At 37.6% G+C, this 21,861-nt stretch overlaps 1 protein-coding gene across 5 annotated transcripts in view; it reads left to right on the top strand.

Annotated features, from left to right (window-relative positions):
* RAPGEF6 (Rap guanine nucleotide exchange factor 6) overlaps positions 1 to 21,861 on the top strand; it is a 181,531-nt gene that overhangs the window by 19,392 nt on the left and 140,278 nt on the right. For all 5 annotated transcript variants that reach the window (XM_079773202.1, XM_079773200.1, XM_079773198.1 and 2 more), the window contains exon 4: positions 5,677 to 5,760. In XM_079773202.1, the coding sequence (XP_079629328.1) occupies positions 5,677 to 5,760 (84 nt within the window). The remainder of the gene's footprint in view (positions 1 to 5,676; positions 5,761 to 21,861) is intronic.

Raw genomic sequence — 21,861 nt, 5'->3', positions numbered from 1 at the left:
AGATTTTTAGAAATTCTTTCTGAATTCTCTATTCAAGTTCTTTGTTGGATACTTATGTTGCATATATCTTCTCCCACTCTGTGGCTTTCCTTTTCACTCTATTAATGGCATCTTGAAGAAGAGAAATTCCTAACTTCCTCATTTTTTCCCTTTGTCATAAGTACTTTCCATATCTGATTAAAAACAAAAGCTATTCCTTCCGCAAGATTATTAAGATATTCTTTTTTTTTTTTTTTTGCTACAGTGACCTCTTTTATTATATAGACTAGTGGCCCAGTGCACAGATTCATGCACATTGAAAGGAAATTAATTAGAAGGTTGCTTAGCCTTTTATATGTAGAGATTCAACTGGTATATAGGAATGGTATTGATTTTCATATCTTATTATTTGCACATTACATTTATCATTTCTAAACTATTTGCATGATTCATATGGGTTTTGATAGCTACATTCATTTGTTGATCCATTCATTTATTATTAAATATTTGTCTGCTACACATTATGCTAATCCTAATATAGAATGGTGAGAAGACAAAGTATTTGTTCTTATTGTGTAATATGTAGTGGAAGAGAGAGAGTTCATTAGAATAGTTACATATATTTAAGTCCCGTCAAAGAAAAATATAGCTATATAAATCATTGGGACAGAATTGAGAGCCCAGAAATAAACTTATTTTTATGAACAGTTTTGCTACACTTGCAAGGTAACAGTTTTGTTATTTAAAAATGGCCTGTAGCTAAGATCTGTACACAATGTGCATATAATATGATTGAGGATTAAAAAGGAATCTCCAATGAACCGTTTATTTTTGATGAAGGTGCTAAAGCATTTGAGTGGTAAAAACACAGATTTTTCAACAAATGGTTCTTGGTTAGTTGAGGTTTTTTATATGCAGAAGGTTAATTTAGACCCTTTCCTTATAACATATACAACAATTAATGAGTGTTACTTTATGCCAATTAGAATAGCTATAGTCAAAAAGGTACCCATTAAATAGTCAGAAAGGTACCTTATACTATATACAGTAATTAATGAGATATCACTCCATACGCATTATAATAGCTACAGTAAAAAAGATAAACAGTAATGAATGTTGGCAAGGATATAGTAACACTTGGAATTCTCATATATTCGTGGTGAGGATGAAGAATGCTATGAACTTTTTAGGAAACAGTTTGGTAGTTTCTTAAAAAGTTAAGCAATTTCTACCATATGAACCATTAATTCTACTTTTACATATTTACCCAGGAGAAGTGATAACGAATGTACATACAGAGACTGTACACAAATGCTTAGCCTAAAACTGGAAACAATCAAAATATCCAATGAATGAATAAATAAAATTTTGTATAGCCGTATTCGGGATACTATTTGGCAATAAAAAGGAATAAAGTACTTATATATACTACAACAAGGACAAACTTCAAAAACATTATGCTAAGAGGAAGAAGCAAGATAGAAACACCACATATTATAAGATTCCATTTATATGAACTGTCCAGATAAGAGAAATTTATCTGTGGAGACAGAGCAGATTATTGGTTACCTGGGGGAAAGAGATTGATTGTAAAAAAGGCATAAGAGATCTCTTTGTGATGCCAAAAATGTTTTAAAACTGGATTGTGTTGATGTTTGCACATTTCTTTTAAAACAAAAGTGTTCAGAATTGGTTATTACAGCCAGGCCTGTGTGACTCAGTAGTTGCATATAGACCCTGAACTAGGAGGTCACTGGTTCAATTCCTGGTCAGGGCACATGACCATGTTTGGGTTCCATCCCCAGTAGGGGGCGTGCAGGAGGCAGCCCATCAGTAATGTTTCTCTCTTATTGATGTTTCTATCTCTCTAACCCTCTCCCTTCATCTCTTTCTAAAAAATCAATAAAAACATATTTAAAAAAAAACAATTGGTAGTTACAAAATAGGCATAGGTCTGTAAGGCAAAGCATAGAGAATTTACTTAACAGTATTGTAATAACTTTGATGCCATGTGGTTGCTTAAATTATTGGAACACTTTGCAACTTGCATGAATGTCTATCTACTGTGCAGTATACCTGAAACTAATACAGTAGGTCCTCGGGTTACGTCGGAGATCCATTCCTACGATGCAACGTAACACGATTTTCGCCGTAAGTCGGAACCGACCTACATAAGCACCTACGTCACTCACATGGAGCACATACACAGCAGTAATGAAGTGAAACAGAAAAAAAATTTAAAAGAAAGATAACAATTCCTGACCTTTACTTGTGGTAAATAAATAATAAAAAACATAAAGCACATATGTACATACATTGAAATGACTGAACTTTTTTTTTTAAATAAATAAATGGGAGGTGGCAACATAACCATGAAACGAAGTATATCACGTCCAACATAACCCACGGACTGCCTGTATAAAAAAAGTGTTGAATGCAAACTATAATTGAAAAATAAAATAAGCCCTGGCCAGGTGGCTCATTTGGTTAGAGTGTTATCACGTACAACAAAAGGTTGTGGGTTTGATTCCTAGTCAGGGCACATACCTACGTTTTGGGTTCAATCTGATCAGGGTGCATATGGGAGGCAATCAAACGATGTTTCTCTCTCACATTGATGTTTCTCTCTCTCTCTCTCTCTCTCTTCCCCTCTCTCTCAAATCAATTTAAAAATATCCTCAGGAGAGGATTTTAAAAAAAAGAAAAGGAAAAAAAACATGGAAACTGGAAAAAGAAGAAGACACAGCAAGAGAGGAGCTTGGAGTGGCAGGTTGAGGCCACCCCTAAGAATTTTTGGTCTTTATTTTAGGAGCAGTATGAATCCTTTGATGGAGTAAAATCTGACAAGATTAAGTATGCCTCCGTTCTCTGCGCTAGATTATTCTTAGATTCATTTGCTTGCAAAGAGAAAGGAGGTAATAGGGCCCCACTTAACAAGTTCCACTTTCCTTGTGTTTTCTTATCAGCTGTATTGTGAACCTTGCTCTGAGAGTGGAATTCTTTGCAAAGATCTGAACTGTTGCTGATTGATAAATTGGCATGTCTTTCGTCCTGTATAATAAAACCCTTATATGCAAATCGACTGAATGGCGGAACAACTGGTTGCTATGATGCACATTGAACACCAGGGGGCAGATGCTCAACACAGGGGGTAGCTCCTGCATTGAGCGTCTGCTCCCCAAGAGGGAGGCGGTTGCGAGCTGGGCCGCCAGCCAAGGCGGGTGCCAGCAGGGTTCCCCCCGATCGCCCCACCCACTGGTCACCCCACAGATCGGCCCTGATCGCCGGCCAGGCCTAGGGATCCTACCGTATATATTGGGAACAGTCACTTAGATTTAAAAATTAAAACCTGGCAAGTCTACTCTAACACTGAAAAAACAGGATGATGCAGCAATGACATACATGCATGGACTCTGGCTTGCACTTTTGTGGTCAGCCCTTATTCTGACACTTATAACTGTGTGACAAAGCCAGTTCTCTCTGCTTCAGTTTTTCTACCCATAAGTTGGGGAAAATGGTATTACTGCCTCAGAAGGATCATGTTATGTACTACTTTTTATAATCAGGGCAAAAAAATGTAGCTGCCCATACAACAGCAAGATGCCTTTCACCTGTATGAAAAGTATGGTCACTGGTGCATGCAGCGTTCCGGATTGCGAGAGGAATATCCGACTGCCGGTTTAGGCCCGATCCCCTAAACCAGCAGTTGGTCATCCCCCAAGGGTGCAGGCCAGGCTGAGGGACACGCCCCCATGCACAAATTTCATGCACCAGGCCTCTAGTATATATATATTTTTCCCCCTCAGAAAAGTTTATTACTTGTTCAGTATTTTTTCTTTTAATCCTCACTTGAGGATATGTTTTTATTGATCTTTTTATTTTTAGAGAGAGGGGGGTGGGGGGAGAGAGAAAGAGAGAGAGAAAAAGAAAGAGAAACATCGGTCGGTTGCTTCTCAAATGGGATGGAATTCAAAACCTAGGTATTGTTCCCTGACCTGGAATCTAACCCGAAATCTTGTTGGTGTATGGGGCAACATTCTAACCAGCATGACTCTCTCGATGGTAAGAGTGAACTTTAGGATTTTTCCTGTATTTGTACTGGAATTTGCTGACAACTTTGTGACTGTTTCAGCCATGTAAGATAAAAATTGGATGTTTGTCGTGGCATCCAGTCATAACTCTTATGTCTTGATTTGGACAAATTTTCCTTCATTGATTTCATTCCATCTTGATTTTGTAAAAGTCATATTTCAAAAGAATAAGTAAGTGGAATTTCTTAATAAAGAACCTTAAGTGGGAATTTTACAGCCATTTGCATCTTCCTTCAGTAAAAAGAGAAAGGGACATAAAGAACTTTCAAGTACCCACTGGAAAGTTGACAATATGTTTTTCTTTTGATGATAAGCAATTAGAATTGACCCAGAAAGCTTACCCTAGGTCAGTGATGGCGAACCTATGACACGCGTGTCAGCACTGACACGCGTAGCCATTTCTGATGACACGCGGCCGCTGAAGCGGCCGCATGCCGAGGATGAAACATTTGCTGCTCCTGAGGATGAAACATTTGCGAAATAATGTTTTTTCCTCAAAGTGACACACTACCCGAGTTATGCTCAGTTTTTTGGCGAAGTTTGACACACCAAGCTCAAAAGGTTGCCCATCACTGCCCTAGGTGGTGTGTAGAATGGTTTGGGGGCCTGGGTTTCCGGATGGAGGATGGTACTACATTCATTGAGGACGTAGAAAAGATCCATGCTTGAAGAAAATGATGATGAGGTAGATTTTAAACATGTTGAGTTTGAATTGTCTGTTAGATATACAAGATGACATGTCAAGTAGAGAGCCAGATAGATATACAGTTCTTAGCTCAAAGTAGAGATTTTTTTATAGATACTAGAATCTTCTTCATATTAAAGTTGATTGAAGACTTTAGGTATGGTAAAAAAAGATATTTGAGAGAAAGAGATTAGTTTAGATTATAAACTAACATCTAACAAGATTCTGGGTTTTTACTGGAGATTTAACTAAACTAAAATGCTGATGGACTTAAGTTATCTGATACTCTTTTATTTTATTCCTCAAACATAAAATGAGAGATTGGGCAGACATTCTTTTTTTTTTTTTAATATATTTTATTGATTTTTTACAGAGAGGGAGAGGGATAGAGAGCTAGAAATATCGATGAGAGAGAAACATCGACCAGCTGCCTCCTGCACACCCCCTACCGGGGTTGTGCCTGCAACCAAGGTAATTGCCCTTGACCGGAATCGAACCTGGGACCCTTCAGTCCACAGGCCGACGCTCTATCCACTGAGCCAAACTGGTTTCGGCCGGGCAGACATTCTTATGTCTTTCAGAATAACATTGAAAAGAAGTAAATTATTATCCAAATTTTGTTGAAAGTGAAGATACAACATTGATAAATGTGTGCATTCCAAATAATATTGTCTTCAATATACAGAAAAATTATTAGAAGTAGAATTTCTAATATGCAGATATAGTACAATATTTAAGTTAATCTCCAGCATATGTGATGATCTAGTACACAAAAATGATGAATGTGAACATAGTCTGTGTTACTTAATTTGTAACGATTTGCAATTCTAGAATATATTTCATGTTCTATTTGTATTGAATCCATATACATGTGAATGTGTGTATTTATTTACTCATTTATTTACTTATTTATTTAAATAGTTCAGAAACTATTGCCAGATGTTGGTACATCCTGCTTTCTGGATCTGTGCTTATGAAAGACTCCATGGTCTTGCCTCCTTGCAGGTAAGTTTACATTTGGTGTTTAGTTCATGTGGCAGGCAAAATTAACATTATATCTATTTATTTTATCTCTTATGTTAAACTACTTTATGTAGGATGTGTATTTTTCTCTCATTAGGTGATAACATTTTATAAATGTCTTTGCTTATTGATAATTGGCAGTACTTGGCAAAAATCAATGGATATTTCATATTCCTTTATTTTTAAAAGATATTTTTTTTATTGATTTCAGAAAGGAAGGGAGAGGGAGAGAGAGATAGAAATATTAATGATGAGAGAGAATCATTGATCATCTGCCTTCTACACACCCCACACTGTGGACTGAGCCTGAAACCCGGGTATGTGCCCTGACTGTGAATTGAACCATGACCTTCTGGTTCATAGGTCAATGCTCTACCACTAAACCACACTGGCCAGGCAATATTTTGTATTACTGAGGAAACATATGTCTTTAAGTTTACACCGTGACATATATCTTACTCCTGTTTGATCTTTAGTTTTTTATGTGAAATTTGATCTGATTTATCTAATGGTTTCTGGATACATTGCTGTTAATGGTTATATAGAGAGGCACTATATCTTAATAGTTAAGAAATTGGTTTTTAGAGAAAGGCAAACGAGATATAATAATCCTGATTTTATCACTTATTAGTGGTCTGACTTTGGGCAAATTTTAGTTTCTTGACACTAAAATGAGGATAATAATAGTGCCTACTTAAGTGTCTTATGAGTTTGGCAGGCTACTACTCAAAGGTCTCAACAGAAGTCTATAGACATTGACACTCTAGAGCCAGATTACCTGAGTTCATATCTGCACTTCACTACTCCTTGAGCAAATTACTTAATCCCTTTGTGCCTTACACATTTGTAAAATAAGGACAATAATAGAACCTATTTCATAGGCTAGTTTTGAGGAATAAATGAGTTACTATGTAGTAAAGCTCTTAGAACATTGCCTGACTGTTAATAAGTAATTGGTAATTATCAAGATAGTTGTATTACCATTTGTTCTGACAGTAATTCTTTTTTTATATATATGTATATTTTGTTGATTTTTTACAGAGAGGAAGAGAGAGGGATAGAGAGTTAGAAACATCGATGAGAGAGAAACATCGATCAGCTGCCTCTTGCACACCCCCCACTGGGGATGTGCCCGCAACCAAGGTACATGCCCTTGACAGGAATCGAACCTGGGACCCTTGAGTCTGCAGGCAGACGCTCTATCCACTGAGCCAAACCGGTTTCGGCAGTCTGACAGTAATTCTTAATATTGTGGGGCCTCAAATTATGGTTTGGTGACATAAAATTAATTTTTTTTGTGTGACTTTTTTCCAATAATGTTGAGAAGAGATTTTTTTTTCTTTTATTTTCCTTTATTGATTAAGGTATTACATGCGTGTTCTTATCTCCCCATTGCCCTCCCACCCCCCCACCCCCATTCATGCCCTCACCTCCCTGGTGTCTGTGTCCATTGGTTAGGCTTATATGCATGCATACAAGTCCTTTGGTTGATATTTCCCCCTTACCCCCACCCTCCCCTACCTTCCCTCTGAGGTTTGACGGTCTGATCGATGCTTCTCTGTCTCTGAATCTGTTTTTGTTCATCAGTTTATGTTGTTCATTATATTCCACAAATGAGTGAGATCATATGATATTTATCTTTCTCTAACTGGCTTATTTTGCTTAGCATAATGCTCTCCAGTTCCATCCATGCTGTTGCAAATTGTAAGAATTCCTTCTTTTTTACCTCAGCATAGTATTCCATTGTGTAGATGTACCACAGTTTTTTAATCCACTCGTCTGCTGATGGCCACTTAGGCTGTTTCCAAATCTTAGCTATGGTAAATTATGCCGCTGTGAACATAGGGGTGCATATATCCTTTCTGATTGGTATTTCTAGTTTCTTGGGATATATTCCTAGAAGTGGGATTGCTGGGTCAAATGGGAGTTCCATTTTTAGTTTTTTGAGGAAACTCCATACTGCTCTCCACAGTGGTTGCACCAGTCTGCATTCCCACCATCAGTGCAGGAGGGTTCCTTTTTAGAGAAGATATTTTTGATCTTTTAAGAAAGTAAGACTTCTGATTACAACTAAATTAACTTAGTTGCAAACCTATTAAATTTAAGTATCAAGGTACAGTTTACTCAATAGATGGTATGGGACATATTAGTTTTGATACCATTTTAAAGTCTTATCATGAGACCTAAAAGTCTCCATCATTGGCCTTTGGCTAAATGAAATCTGGGTTTCTTGAGTAGTAGAATAAAACATAGTTGACTGTTTTTACAAATAAAATAACATAGTTGGTCTTGATTATTTAAGGAATAGTGTCATATCAGAGACTCAGTGTTGGTCTCTACTGTTGACAGATTAAGTACCCAGCAGCAGTGGGGTGGCTGGGGAAAGAGCTTGATGGACACCCAAAGAGCATGTCATTTTGTTAAACTGATTACTAAAAGCTGCCTCTACAGTGGATACCCTTTGGGCTTTCACATGGGGTGCAGAAAATCTTCAAAGCCCATTCTGAAAGAGATCCTTCTACCTACCTCTTCCCAGACTTCTTTGTTACCAGTCTTCTAATCCTGTTCTTTCCACGTCCCTGACCATTCAACCAAACCATTAGTAATTGCCCATGAGTCTATTTAGTTCTATAATTTTGACCATCTTTCAGTTCAGACAAAATGAACAGATGTATTGCTTGAAGTTCTGTTCCCTAGGAGGATTTTCCTTCACCATCTTCCTCCAGGGTTACCTCTGAGTGGGGCTATCCACTTTTGGGTGGTGTCACCTCTTTATGCAGACTCATTTGTAAAACAGGCTCAAGTTTTTCCTTCTTCAGTCAACTGATCATAAGGAATTCCTCAGGTGGGCATAGATACAGATTGAGGGAGGAGGCAGTGCAACAGGAGTTGGTGTTGAAGGAGTCTGAGCCACCTGATCATGCAAGATATTTTGGACCTGAGTAAACTCAGTCTCTTATATACCATATTTATTTGATAATAGATTGCTAGCTACTTCTCATGCCCAACCCTTATGGCTAGGTCGCAGTTCCTGATGGGAAGTTCAGGCTACATAGTCACCTGATACCCCATTCGTGATTAGACGTTCAGTCTCTCCCAAAACCCAGTAGCAAGCCAGAAGTGTGTTCCTGAAAAGCAGTAAGTACTCACTTAACATTGTAGAAATTTTTTGGAAACTGTTACTTTAAGTGAAATGACAAAACAAACCAGTTTTACCTAGGCTAATTGATATATACAAGAATTAAGTTTTTCTGGCTTATTTCTGGCCACAGAAATATCACTAACCTTCTAAATAAAAACCCAAAACACTTCTAATATTAAATATTGAAACATACTGGTATGTATGCTATACATACATTTAAGAAAGAGTAACGAAAATAAATAAGATAATTTTTTTCTAACCTGCTTATATCAGTTCAGGGTCACAGATGGCCAGAACCTATCCTGGCAACTCAGGGTACTAGGTGGAAACTCACCCTTCCATCGCACACACTCACTCAGACTGGGACAGTGTAGACATGCTAATTAATCTAACATACACGCACATCTTTTGGACATGAAAGTAAACTGGAGTACCTGAGGAGAAGATGCAAACAGTGATTCCTGCCAGGAATTAGTAATTTCTTTTTTACCGCATTAGCATTATAATGAAATTATACTGAATAAATGACATTATTTGAGGGCCTGCTATGGTTATTTTAGAAGAGGGCATTTGGTCTGCACTGTCATTGACATGCTAGTGCTTGTGAGAAGCTCCAGAGCGCATCCCTATTTACCATGAACACTAAAGTTATCATTGGATATGCTGAACCATAAAGCCCAGTGATACAGTGACTTATACTGATTCTGAACTACAGGAAGTTTTGTGGGCTACTCTGAAGATGGGGTGCTCAATATATATTAGTTCCTAAATAAAGAAATAACCAAGTATTCTGTCTCTTTTTTGGTCATGGTGCCTAATCAACTTGGAGGACATATCCTGTCATGCCCCAAATTATAGAACTCACAGAAATTTCACTGAGGGGGTCGGCCCTTGAATTTTTATGGTGTTTATCTCCTAAACACTAATTTGCCTGTATTTTAATAAAGTATCTATATACACTTATTTATTTTATAACGATTTTTTTATGTAATTTAAACCAGTAAAATATGTTTTACAATTTACTATAACCAAAGGACAAAAGTAATATAATAAATCCATACTAAATTTAAATAGCTTTTGAAATGAATTTAGTTTTTTCCAGATTTGAGTTCACTTTGTAGTTGTCAACAGTAAAATCTCAGTAAGCTCAAGAAAGCAAGGATTTCATTACATGTGATGTTTAAATAAAATTGAATGCATGTGTTTATTTATGCAGGACATACGCATTGATTGTCATCTCTATATAAGACACAGGCATTAAAACAAAAAAAGATTGACTTGCCTTGCATTCAGATAACCGCTTTGTTTGAAAAGGGCCAACATGTTGTGTGACATGGAAAGAAATTTTCTTGGGGAGGCAGTTTTGGAAATAGATTCTACAGATAAGCAGGAATAGGTAGGCAAAAAAGGGAGGGAACCAGCATTTCAGTTGAATTTCTCAAGCTCTGAGGCATTAACCCTTTGCACTCGCTTGCTTTTTTCTCGATTCCTTTATTCTAATGCTAACCGTGTCGAGTCACACTCACATCTGAGTGCAAAAGGTTAATTTATTTAGAAAACATTTTTTGAGGTGCCTGCATGTGTCAGACATTCTGCTAGTTATTGGGGTTGGGAAAGGTTTTCACCTTTAAGTAGCATTGTCTATTTTCTAAAGACAGATTTTTTTTTGACAAAGTAATAAATTTGTACTATTCAAAAGTTAAAACAGGCCCTGGTCAGTTTGGCTCAGTAGATGGAGTGTTGGCCTATGGTCCTAGGTTCGTTTCCGGTCAAGGGCACATGCCCGGGTTGCGGGCTTGATACCTAGTGGGAGGCGTGCAGGAGGCAGCCGATCGATGGTTCTCTCTCATCATTGATGTTTTTATCTCTCCCTCTCCCTACCTCTTTGAAATCAATAAAAATATTTTTTTTAAAAAGTAAAAGAATATAACAAGTATTTTAAGAAGTATTATTCCCACTATTATTGTCATCCACACCATTAAACTAATTTTCATAAATAACCATTTTTATTAATATCTTTCGCATATCTTTCTAGTGTCTAATATATATTTGAACTAAAACCAGTATTTATACTTATTTTTCCTATTTCTGACCCAAAAAGAAATATTGCTTTGTGGTTTCAACTCGTTTATTTTGAAGTAGATGGGAAAAGTGAATGTTTATTAATTTCTGTGAGTTACTATAAATTGAACATTTGCCTAATCACTACCAAGATCAAGAAATTAATATTGTCAGCATTGTAGAAGCTGTGTTTTCTCAAATCAGCTCTTTGAGAAAGCATGTCTTTTCTCAGATCAGCTCTCCTCCTCCCCCAAAGATCATCCATCACTTTCCTAAGTTTTAATCAGTCTTGACTATCTGTCAAGTTTTAGCCTGAGGTCATGCAACCTAACATTGTAGTTTGGTTTTGTTATTTTCAATCTTAATATGAATGTAAACATGCAGTATTCTTTTATGTATGGCTTCTTTGGTCCAATACTGTGTTTCTCAGATTCATCTGTGTTATTGTAGGTAGTTATAGTTCATTCTTTCTTATTGCTTAGCATTTTATTGTTTGTGTTGTTGAGGGCCATTATTAGTAAAGTAGCTGTGAACATTTTTGTACATTTGATCCACATGTGCATACATTTCTGTACAATATACCTAGGGTGTGTCTATATTCAGCTCTCATTGTTCATTTGCAAGTTGTGTTCAAAAGTGGATGTACCAATTTACACATCCACCAGCAGTGTATGTGAATTCCTGTTGTTTCACATTCTCACCAACATGTAGTAATGTCAGTCTTTTTATTTTTAATATTTTTGATGGATTAATGTTAGCTATTCTGTTGAGAATATATGTATATATATCTCATACTTTTGATATGTATATTATTGATTGCTGATGAGTGAGTACATTTGCATAACCTCTTTTGTAAAGTGCTTTTTAAAATTTGCTCTCCATTTTTCTAATGCATTGTCTTTTGTTATTGAGAGGTAGTAATTCTTTGCATATGTTCTGAATAAGAGTTCTTGATTGGTTATGTATGCTGCAAATATCTTTTCCCCACTCTGTGCCTACATTATTCATTCTCATTAACACAGGTTCTTAACTCTAATATAGAGCTATTCAGTCTTTTCCTTTGTGTCTTCTTTGCTTTAGAAATATTTCTGTACCTGAGGATATTTTCCTTTATTTTTTTCTAGAACTTTTCTTGTTTTCCTTTCACATCTACATCTATAGTCTACTTAAAATTAAATTTTGAGCATGATATAATGTTGCATGGTTTTCCATATGGATTCCTGTATGTCCTTTTCTAACTTTAATTCAATGCCACCATTTTTGTAAATCAAATATCCATATATTTGTGTGCCTGTTTCTGGTCTCCTACTAATCTATCCATTATATTTTGTCTATCCTTGAATACTACACTGTAGCTTTATAATGTAAGGGAGAGAAAATTTCCTTCTACCCTTCTAGTTTCTTTGGCTGGTTTAATCAAAACAATGTAGGTTAACAGGAGAAAAACAAATATAATTATACACAAGGGCCCCACAAAGGACAGTTGAAGTGTATATGTTAATCTGAGTTAAGGAATGGGATAGGGGCCTATGTCTTCAAAAGAGAGAAAGGTAATTCACAGGATAATAAAAACAGATGTTTAGTAATTAGATGTTTGTCCTAACATACAGATAGATTGTTCAGATAAAAAGTTACATCTAGTAATAGCTCTTTTTCTGGGGCAGGCACCCTATCTAAATTCTTTTAGGTAATTAAGAGGTGAGCCTGCTGAGTCTAGATTGCCTTCAGCTCAAAATAATTCACATGCCAAAGTGATGCATTTTGGAAATTCATTCTGAAGAGTTGAAATAATTTGGAAGTTTAATTTATCAGGTTTTTTTTTTCTTTAATTTGCTGTGATTTTGTTGTTATATGTAAGAAATCTTTATTAACCTAAGGTCACACAGAATTTTTTTCTGTGATTCCTTCTGAAAGTGTTATAGTGTCGATGTAAGAACATCCAAAATGTGTGTGTGTGTGGACACAATACAGCTCCAGGTGTTAGACCAATGGGGTCAGACCAGACCTGGGGTCAGCAACCTGAGCACTTGAGTTCTGGATAGAAAATAATTCAGAGACAAGAAAGACTTCAATTGTAAGAAAACAGCCTATCTAATAAAGAGGGAATATCCAAATTGACTGTCACACTAACAAAATGGCTGTGGAGGCATGGATTTCATAACACAAGATCGCTGCGTCCACAGCAGAGGCAGGGATCAAGTAACACAAGATGGCTGTGCCCACAGCGGAGGCCGAGTTCCCTTAACGAGCAATCAGCAGGGACCTGAGGCTGCGACCCCTGCCTGGTGGGGCTTGACAGGGGACCTCAAGCCGCACCCCCTGCCCCAACACCAGGCTGGGGGACCTCAGGCCGCGCCCCCCCACCCAGCAGGACTTGACAGGGGACCTCAGGCCGCATCCCCCGCCCAGTGGAGCTTGACGGGGGACTTCAGGTCACGCCCCCCCGCCCCAGCACCAGGCCAGGGAACCTCAGGCCATGCCCCCCGCCCAGTGGGGCTTGACAGGGGACCTCAAGGTGCACCCCTCACCCTGGCCCGGGCAGGGGGACCTGAGGCTGTGCTTCCCCTCACCCTGGCCCGGGCAGGGGGACCTGAGGCTGCGCTCCCCGCCCACAGGGCTTGACAGGGGACCTCAAGGTGCACTCCCCACCCTGCCTGGGAAGGGGAACCTAAGGCCGTACCCCCTGCCCTGGTGCTGGGCTGGGGGACCTGAGGCCGTGTCCCCCACCCAGCAGGGCTTGACAGGTGGGGCCAGCCAGGTCTGGATCTAGCCCAATGGGGGTGGGGCCGGCAGGGTCTGGGTCTCTCGAAATTTTGAGGCTCATGTGGGTGGGCGGGGACTTGACTCTGGTTTCCATGGCACGCCCCAGACTCTGACAGGAGGAAGATTTCATACACATTTTACTAATTTTCTTTCATCTCTGACACTTCTATTATAGAGAAAGGGCAAATAGTAATATTAAAATATTTCTTCTAACTCCCTTTTAATGTGCATGAATTTTGTGCACCAAGTCACTAGTGTATTTATAAAATCACAGAGGTAGAAGTATTTCATAGAAGAAATGGGCTTAGGAAACAAGGTATAAAAGCAAAGGAAGGGCCCTTGGAGCTTAGAAATTAGGAAGGTCAAAGTGAAGTGCCTGGTGGTGGGGGAAGGTAAAGGTGCAGGCATGCCCTCAGGAGGCAGAGTTTGCTGGGTCCTCAGTCCTAAGGGTTTTAAGGGTGGAGATTTTAGGAGAGATCCCAGGGGATATCTCAGTAGTATATTCATCAGTTTTCCAGGTGTGTCCTTTCAGGTTAGGGGTCTCCAGTGATTGATTATTTGGCCCCAGGGCAGGAGGTCATTATTCAATGTAGCTGGTCCTGAAGTGTGGCATTGTGTATCTGGTTTAGCTGCTTTTCTGGGCCTGGAGCTGAAATACAACTGAGGCCTAGATGTTATCTCTAGGGAGGAAAGGTCATGGTGTCCAAACTGCATGACAAGTGATATGCTAGGGGAGGAATGAGGTCCCATCCCTCAATTGTCCTTTGTTAGGCACTCAGAACTTTCTGTCCTGGTGACCTTCTGTACCTGGCCCAAGGTCCTTTCTCTGCTTATGTCTGTCTAACTGCCTACCACAAACCTACCACAAACCTTTTTATAGGCCTGGGGAATGACTACCTACCATGACCTGCCCAGTTAGGAATTTATGATCAAATCACCCTGTGAGGTTACTTTAACAGCGCCTTTTTGGTCCATACTATAATGTATTTTGAGCTATTTTTTTTTACATGGTATGATATATAGATAGAATTTTGTCTTTTTATCTATGCATATCAGTTGTTCCAACATCTGTTGACCTAACTTTAATTGACCATATATTTGTGGGTCTATTTCCCAAATCTTTCCTTATTTTCATTAATTTATTTTTCTATCTGGTTGTAGAACCACATTATCCTGATGACTGTAGTTTTATAATAAATCACAAACTAAGGTAGTATGGGTCCTCCAACTTTGCCAAATTGTTTTGGTTAGTGTAGGTTCTTTGCGCTTACATATAAATTTTGGAATCAGTTTTTTTTTGGAATTAGTCTACCAAATTGTGGGAGTTTCCCTCTATTTCTTGTTTAGTGATAGTTTTTATTATGAATGGATATTCTGCTTTGTCAAATGCTTCTTTTGCATCTATTGATATCCAATTTTTCTTTTTTAGTCTGTTGATGTGGTGGATTACATTTAATTGATTTTTGAATGTTGAACCAGCCTCACATACCTAGGAAAATCCCACTTGGTTGTGTTGTATAATTCTTTTTATACATCCCTGCCATATCTGAATCTGGTTCTTAAGCTTGCTCTGTCTTCCAACTGTGTATTTTGCCCTTTAGTATCCCTTTTAATTCTTTTCTTGATAGTTGGACATCAGGTACTAGGCAAAAGGAATTGCTGTAAATAGGCCTTTAGTAATGTGCTAGTAAGGTGTAGGGAGAGGGGAAGCATTTGATAGTCCTGTGATTAGGACTTAGTTGTTTAGTGAGCCTTTGCCTCTGGACTGTGAACTTCAGTTTGGGTTTGGGTTTCTGTGGGGTTTTTTGCCTTTACTAGTAGGTGAGACAGGATAGCTAGAATGGGGTGGCATTAGGTATTTCCCTCTCTCCATATGGAAGACTAGAGCCAACTTGAAATGGGTATTTTCCTTTTTGCAGGTCTATTAGTCTCTAAGAGAATAGTTTCTCTTAATGGCAGACCTTGCTATGGCATGTTTCAAAATAGCTCCTTTTCCCTTCCCCTTGCCAGGAACACAAGGGGCTTTTTCTCTCTTATTCACTGTGGGAACCTGGTAGAAATCCATAGGGTAAAACTCAAGTAAGTTTGAAGGCCCCTTCAATGGCCTGCATCTCACTGGAGTTTTGTTTTTGTTTTTTAAAAATACATTTTTATTGATTTCAGAGAGGGAGATTGGGGGGGAGGTAGAAACATTAATGATGAGAGAGAACCATTGATCAGCTGCCTCCTGCACACCCCTTACTGGGGATTGAGCCCACAATCCAAGTATGTACCATGACCGGAAATCGAACTGTGACCTCCTGGTTCATAAATTGACGCTCAACCATTGACCCATGCCAGCCGAGTAGGACTTTTAACTCTCGGAGTTGTGTACTCTGAGTTTCCAGCAGTTCGTTAATTACAGTTTGATTTTCCCTATCTTGGCACTAGTTCTCTTGGAGATTATGCTCTAAATTGTGATTCTCTTTATTCATCTGTCATTTTCTCCAATTTGTAGACAGCATTTTTTGCCCTTATTACCTCACTTCTCTTACAGATCTACTAGGAAGAAAGGTAATTGATTTTACAGTTGGTTCAGCTTTTTACTTATTATTAGCACAGAGTGCAATTTCCAATATTTTTACATGCCAGACAGGAAACTGGATGTCCAGAAATATTTAGAATCTACAGATTAATTTGGGGAAACTTGCAGTCTTAACAGTATTGCATCTTCCAATCTACGAACATGGATTGTTTCTATATATAGTTATATCTTCTTTAATTTCTCAGTAATATTTTTCATTTTTCAGTGTATACATCTTACATTTTTGTTAAATTATTCCAAAATATCGTTTTCTTTTTGATACCTTCTGAATGACATTGTTTTCTTAATTTTCTTTTAGGTATTGCTAATATAGAGAAATACAATTGTTTTTTATGTGTTGATCTTATATCCTATGACCTTGACATACTCTAAGTTCTAGTGTTTTAGTTTATAGGTCCTTAGAGTTTTCGATATACAGGATCAGTTGTCTTTGGTAAAGACTGCTTTATGTCTTCCTTTCCATATGTATGCCTTTAATGTCTTTTCTTGCTTTATTACAATGACTAGAATCTGCAGTTCAATGTTGGTTTGAAGTAGTGAGAGTAGACAGTCTTGCCTTATTCATGATGCATATGTTATCTCTAGATTAACTGTTAATGTAACAAAAATTCATATATTTTTTAAATATATATTTTTATTGACTTCAGAGAGGAAGGAAGAGGGAGAGAGAGTAAGAAACATCAATGAGAGAGAATCATTGATCGGCTGCCTCCTGCATGCCCCCTACTGGGGATGGAGCTGCAACCCAGGCATGTGACCTTGACTGGAATAGAACCCAGGACCCTTCAGCTCTATCCACTGAGCCAAACCAGCTAGGGCCAAAAATTTATATTTAAAAATCATCAACAGAATTAAAATGGTACACTAAAAAATACATTTAACAGAAGTGATGGAAATAGTGAAGGAACAGAGGAACAAAAAAGATGAGGCATTCACAAAATAAATATGATAATGGCAAACATAATGCAGCCACATCAATAATTTTATTACGAATGTATGGTCTAGACAGTCCAGTCAAACAGTAGAGATAAGCTCGGCTGGCGTGACTCAGTGGTTGAGCATGGACTTATAAACCAGGAAGTCACAGTTCGATTCCTGGTCAGGGCACATGCCCAGGTTGGGGACTAACTCCCCAGTGTGGCGTGGGCAGGCGGCAGCCAATCAGTGATTCTCTCTCATCATTGATGTTTTTATTTCTCCCTCTTCCTTCCTCTCGAAAATCAATAAAAAAATACATATTTTTTAAAAGTTAGAGATGATCAGGTTCTATGACAATCTAATATTTAATTATATCCTGTCTTCAGGAAATCCTTTACTTTTTTAAGCATAAAGACGTTGAAAGTAAAAGGATGGAAGAGGATTTACTAGGTAAATTGTATTCATAAGAAAACTAGACTAACTGTTGAAACCTTCTGATGTTCTCTATTGCAGCTGTGTCATTCTTCATTTCCTCTTGATTTTTACTCATATTGGTGTATTTCTCATTCAAGCTCCTTATAATTCTTCCTGAGTTGCATGTAATTCCCATTCAGATGTTTGAGCATCCTTATAACCATTACTCTGAATTCTTTCTCTGACAAATTACTTGCCTCCTTTTCATTTAGCCCCTTTTCTGGTGATTCCTCCTTTTCTTTCATTTGGGGATTGTTTGTTTGTCTCCTCATTTTTGCTATTCCTTTGTATTTGTTTCTATGTATTAGATCAAACTGCTACGCCACCCAGATTTTTTGGGTTGGTCTTATGTAATAGATATTTTGTGAGACCCAGTGGTGCAGTCTCTCAGCTCTCCTGGGCTGGGTGTTTTAGGGAGGCCTCCTACTTGAGATATTTGTGTTCTCCTCTTGTAGTTGGGTCTTGAATGTTAATTGTCCGGTTTGTGGATGGAGTCTCCTCTCAGGGTATCTGATTATGTGGCTTACTTCCTACCACATCATGCCAGCTATTGTGGAGGTGCTGACCAAACAGCACAAAATACAATATAAGACAAGACATGACACAGAAGGAACAGAACATGAATGTACACAAGACCCCTATAGCCCCAACAAAAGTAACATCAGAAAGAATATATACACCCCTATATCCATAGCAGCGCAATTTATAATAGCTAAGATTTGGAAACAGCCTAAGTGCCCATCAGCAGGTAAGTGGATTAAAAAAACAAGATACATTTACACAATGGAATACTACACGGCAATAAAAAAGAAAGAACTCTTACCATTTGGGGGTCCTGAGTTCGATTCTTCTAGTACAGCATCGATGGACCTGGAGAGTATTATGCTAAGCGAAATAAGCCAGTTAGAGAAAGGTAAATATCACATGATCTCACTCATATGTGGAATCTAATGAACCAAATAAACTGATGAACAAAAATAGACCCAGAGACATAGAAGCATGAACAGACTGTTGAACCTCAGATGGAAGGCAGAGGAGTGTGGATAGTAAGAGATCAACCAATGTATGCATAACCCGTGGACACAGATAATGGGGTGATAAGGGATAGTGGGACAGGAGCAGGTTGGAAGAGGTTAAAGTTGTAAAACTTACAACAATAAAGATTTTTTAAAAAGGAAAAACTATAGTTGGTCATATATCAATCAAAATAGGAAATATTACTAGAGACTAGGATCATAATTTTAGGAATACATGACAATTTTATTGTATATGCAATTAATAATAAAAAATATGAGAAATAAAAACTGACCATTGAAACAGTCAGTAGAAATTCAGAGATTTCAAAGCTCTACTCAATAATTGACAGCACCATTAGACTGAAAGTAAAGGTAAAGCTTAAAAAGTACTATCAACCACTTTGATTTGATACATAGTTTTTTTTAAAATATTTTTTTATTGATTGCAGAGAGGAAGGGAGAGGGAGGGAGAGAAAGAAACATCAGTGATGAGAGAGAATCATTGATTGGCTGCCCCTTGCACGCCTCCTACTGGGGATCGAGTCCGCAGCCCAGGCATGTGCCCTTGACTGGAATCGAATCTGGGACCCTTCAGTCTGCAGGCTGACACTTTATCCACTGAGTCAAACCAGCTAGGGCTGATAAATAATTTTTTGATACGTAATTCTAGAGCATATTCAGATCAGAAAACAAGAATCAGTAAATTTAAAAGGATTGAAATCATCCAGAGTTTGTTCTCCAAGTAAGTATATTGGAATTAAATTATAAATCAATACTAGAATGAAATATTGGAATTTAAGCAACACGTTTGTGAATGACCCATAGGTCAAGGAGGAGTTAACAACAGAAATTAGAAAATGTTTTGAAATGAATGAATTTAAACATATCAAACTATATAAGGCTCAACTAAAGCATCTTAGAGGGAAATATATGAGAAAACAATAATGGTCTCAATTAGTCATCTTAAATTCTATCTCAATAAGAATAGTAAAGTAAGCTCAAAGCAAACAGAAGTAAATTAATGAAACACAAACCAGAAAAACACTAGAGAGAAATCAATGAATGAAGGGTTGGCTCTTGAAAAGGTCAACAAAATGATAAATCTTGAGACTGATCATGTGAAAAAGAGAAGACACAAAGTATCAAAATCAGGCACGAAAGAGAGCATATTACTGTCCTAAAGAAATTAAAAGTACAGGTTATCCTTGAACTGCTCGAGTTCAGGTAATGGCCCTCCTTTTCAAGTTGAGTTGAAAAGGTACTGTTGACTGGAGGAAGCCTTATTCATAACATAAAAGTCAACAAATATTTGCATGTTATATATGTTATATACTGTATTCTTACAATAAAGTAAGCTAGAAAATAGAAAATGTCATAAGAAAATGATAAGGAAGAGAAAATATATTAACAGTGAAAAAAAATCCACATGTAAATCGACCTGTGCAGTTCAACAGTCAACTGAGTTATTAAAGAATTTTATGAGCTATTTTATATTAACAGATGGGCAGATTTTACAAAGACAGACATTACCATAAATACACTCAAAAAGTAATAGAAACCTTGAATATACTTATAAAAGGTAAAGAAATTAATAAGTATATTCCCACAAAGAAAAGTCTAGGCCCAGGCGGCTTTACTGCTAAATGTTTTTCAGACATTTGAGGAAGCATTATTACATATCCTGTGCAAACTCTTTTGGAAAATACGGGAAGAGAAGAAACTTTTAACTTATTTTGGGGGGCCAGTGTTACCCTGATACCAATGCTAGACAACATCACAAGGAATGAAAACTACAAATTATCTCTTGTGAACATACATGTAGAAACCATTAACAAAAAAAAGGAAACCGAATCCAGTAATATACACATATATTTTTAAATATATTTTTATTAATTTCAGGGAGGAAGGAAGAGGGGGAGAGAGGTAGAAATATCAATGATGAGAGAAAATCATTGATTGGCTGCCTCCTGCATGCTCCCCACTGGGGCTCAAGCCCACAACCTGGGCATGTGCCCTTGACTGGACTCGAACCTGGGACCCTTGAGTCTGCAGGTTGACGCTCTATCCACTGAGCCAGACCAGCTAGGTCAAAATCCAGTAATATATTAAAAGTATTGGACACTGAACAAGTTGTGGTTATTCTAGAAATGCAAGGAAGTTTAACATCATAAATCAATTTATATAATATATTCTTCTAGTAAAATAATGGACAAAAACTATATGATCTTTTTCAGTAAACAGAAAAAATTTTGACAAAATTTAAAACTTGTTCATAATAAAATACTTTAAACCTACTAAATTTACAGAAGGAAACTTCCTAACTATCATGTAGGGCACGTACAAAAATTTTATTGCTGTGAGAATTTTATAATTTCCATTTTTTATTTATGTCATTCATTTCTAATACTTTTATTTATGGTGTTATAGTAAGGTCTTTTTTTTTTTCTGCTTTGCTATCTGGTTTTTTCATCACAATTTACAGAAAGTGCTATCTTTCCCCCCATTGAATTGCCTTGATACTTTCATCAAAAATTAATTGAACATGTATGTGTGGGTCTGATTTTGTTCTATCCTTTTTCATTGATCTATAAGTTGATTCGATGCTATACTATCTGAAGTATTCTAGGTTTACATTATATCTTGAAATTTCATAATATAAATATTCCAGTTTTGTTCTTGTTTTTCCAAAATTGTTTTAGCTATTTTGGGTTTACATTTTTATGTAAATTTTGGAGTTTTGTCATTTCCGTAAGGCAACTTTTTTATTGCATTTAATATGTAGAACAACCCATAAACAGGATATATCTCATTTTTTTTGGGTCATCTTTAATTTCTCTCTGCAGTGTTATGTAGTTTTTTAGTTTGTAGTTTTTTAGGGGTCTTGTGCATCTATACTAATAAAAGCCTAGGTGGCCTTCGCGCCCTCGCGCAACGCCCTCACATCACAAGATAGCCACCCCCAGGTCGTCACAAGATGGCCACCACAAGATGGCCACTCCCACGTTGTCACAAGATGGCCGGCAGGGGAGGGCAGTTGGGGACCATTGGGCCGGCAGGGGAGGGCAGTTGGGGGTGATTGGGCCAGCAGGGGAGGGCAGTTGGGGGTGATCAGGCCGGCAGGGGAG

The sequence above is a fragment of the Cnephaeus nilssonii genome (genome assembly GCF_951640355.1).
Source record: "Cnephaeus nilssonii genome assembly, chromosome: 5".
In the NCBI taxonomy this organism is placed as follows: domain Eukaryota; kingdom Metazoa; phylum Chordata; class Mammalia; order Chiroptera; family Vespertilionidae; genus Cnephaeus; species Cnephaeus nilssonii.
Note: the sequence above shows the minus strand (reverse complement) of the source record. Positions and strands in the feature narration are given on the sequence as shown.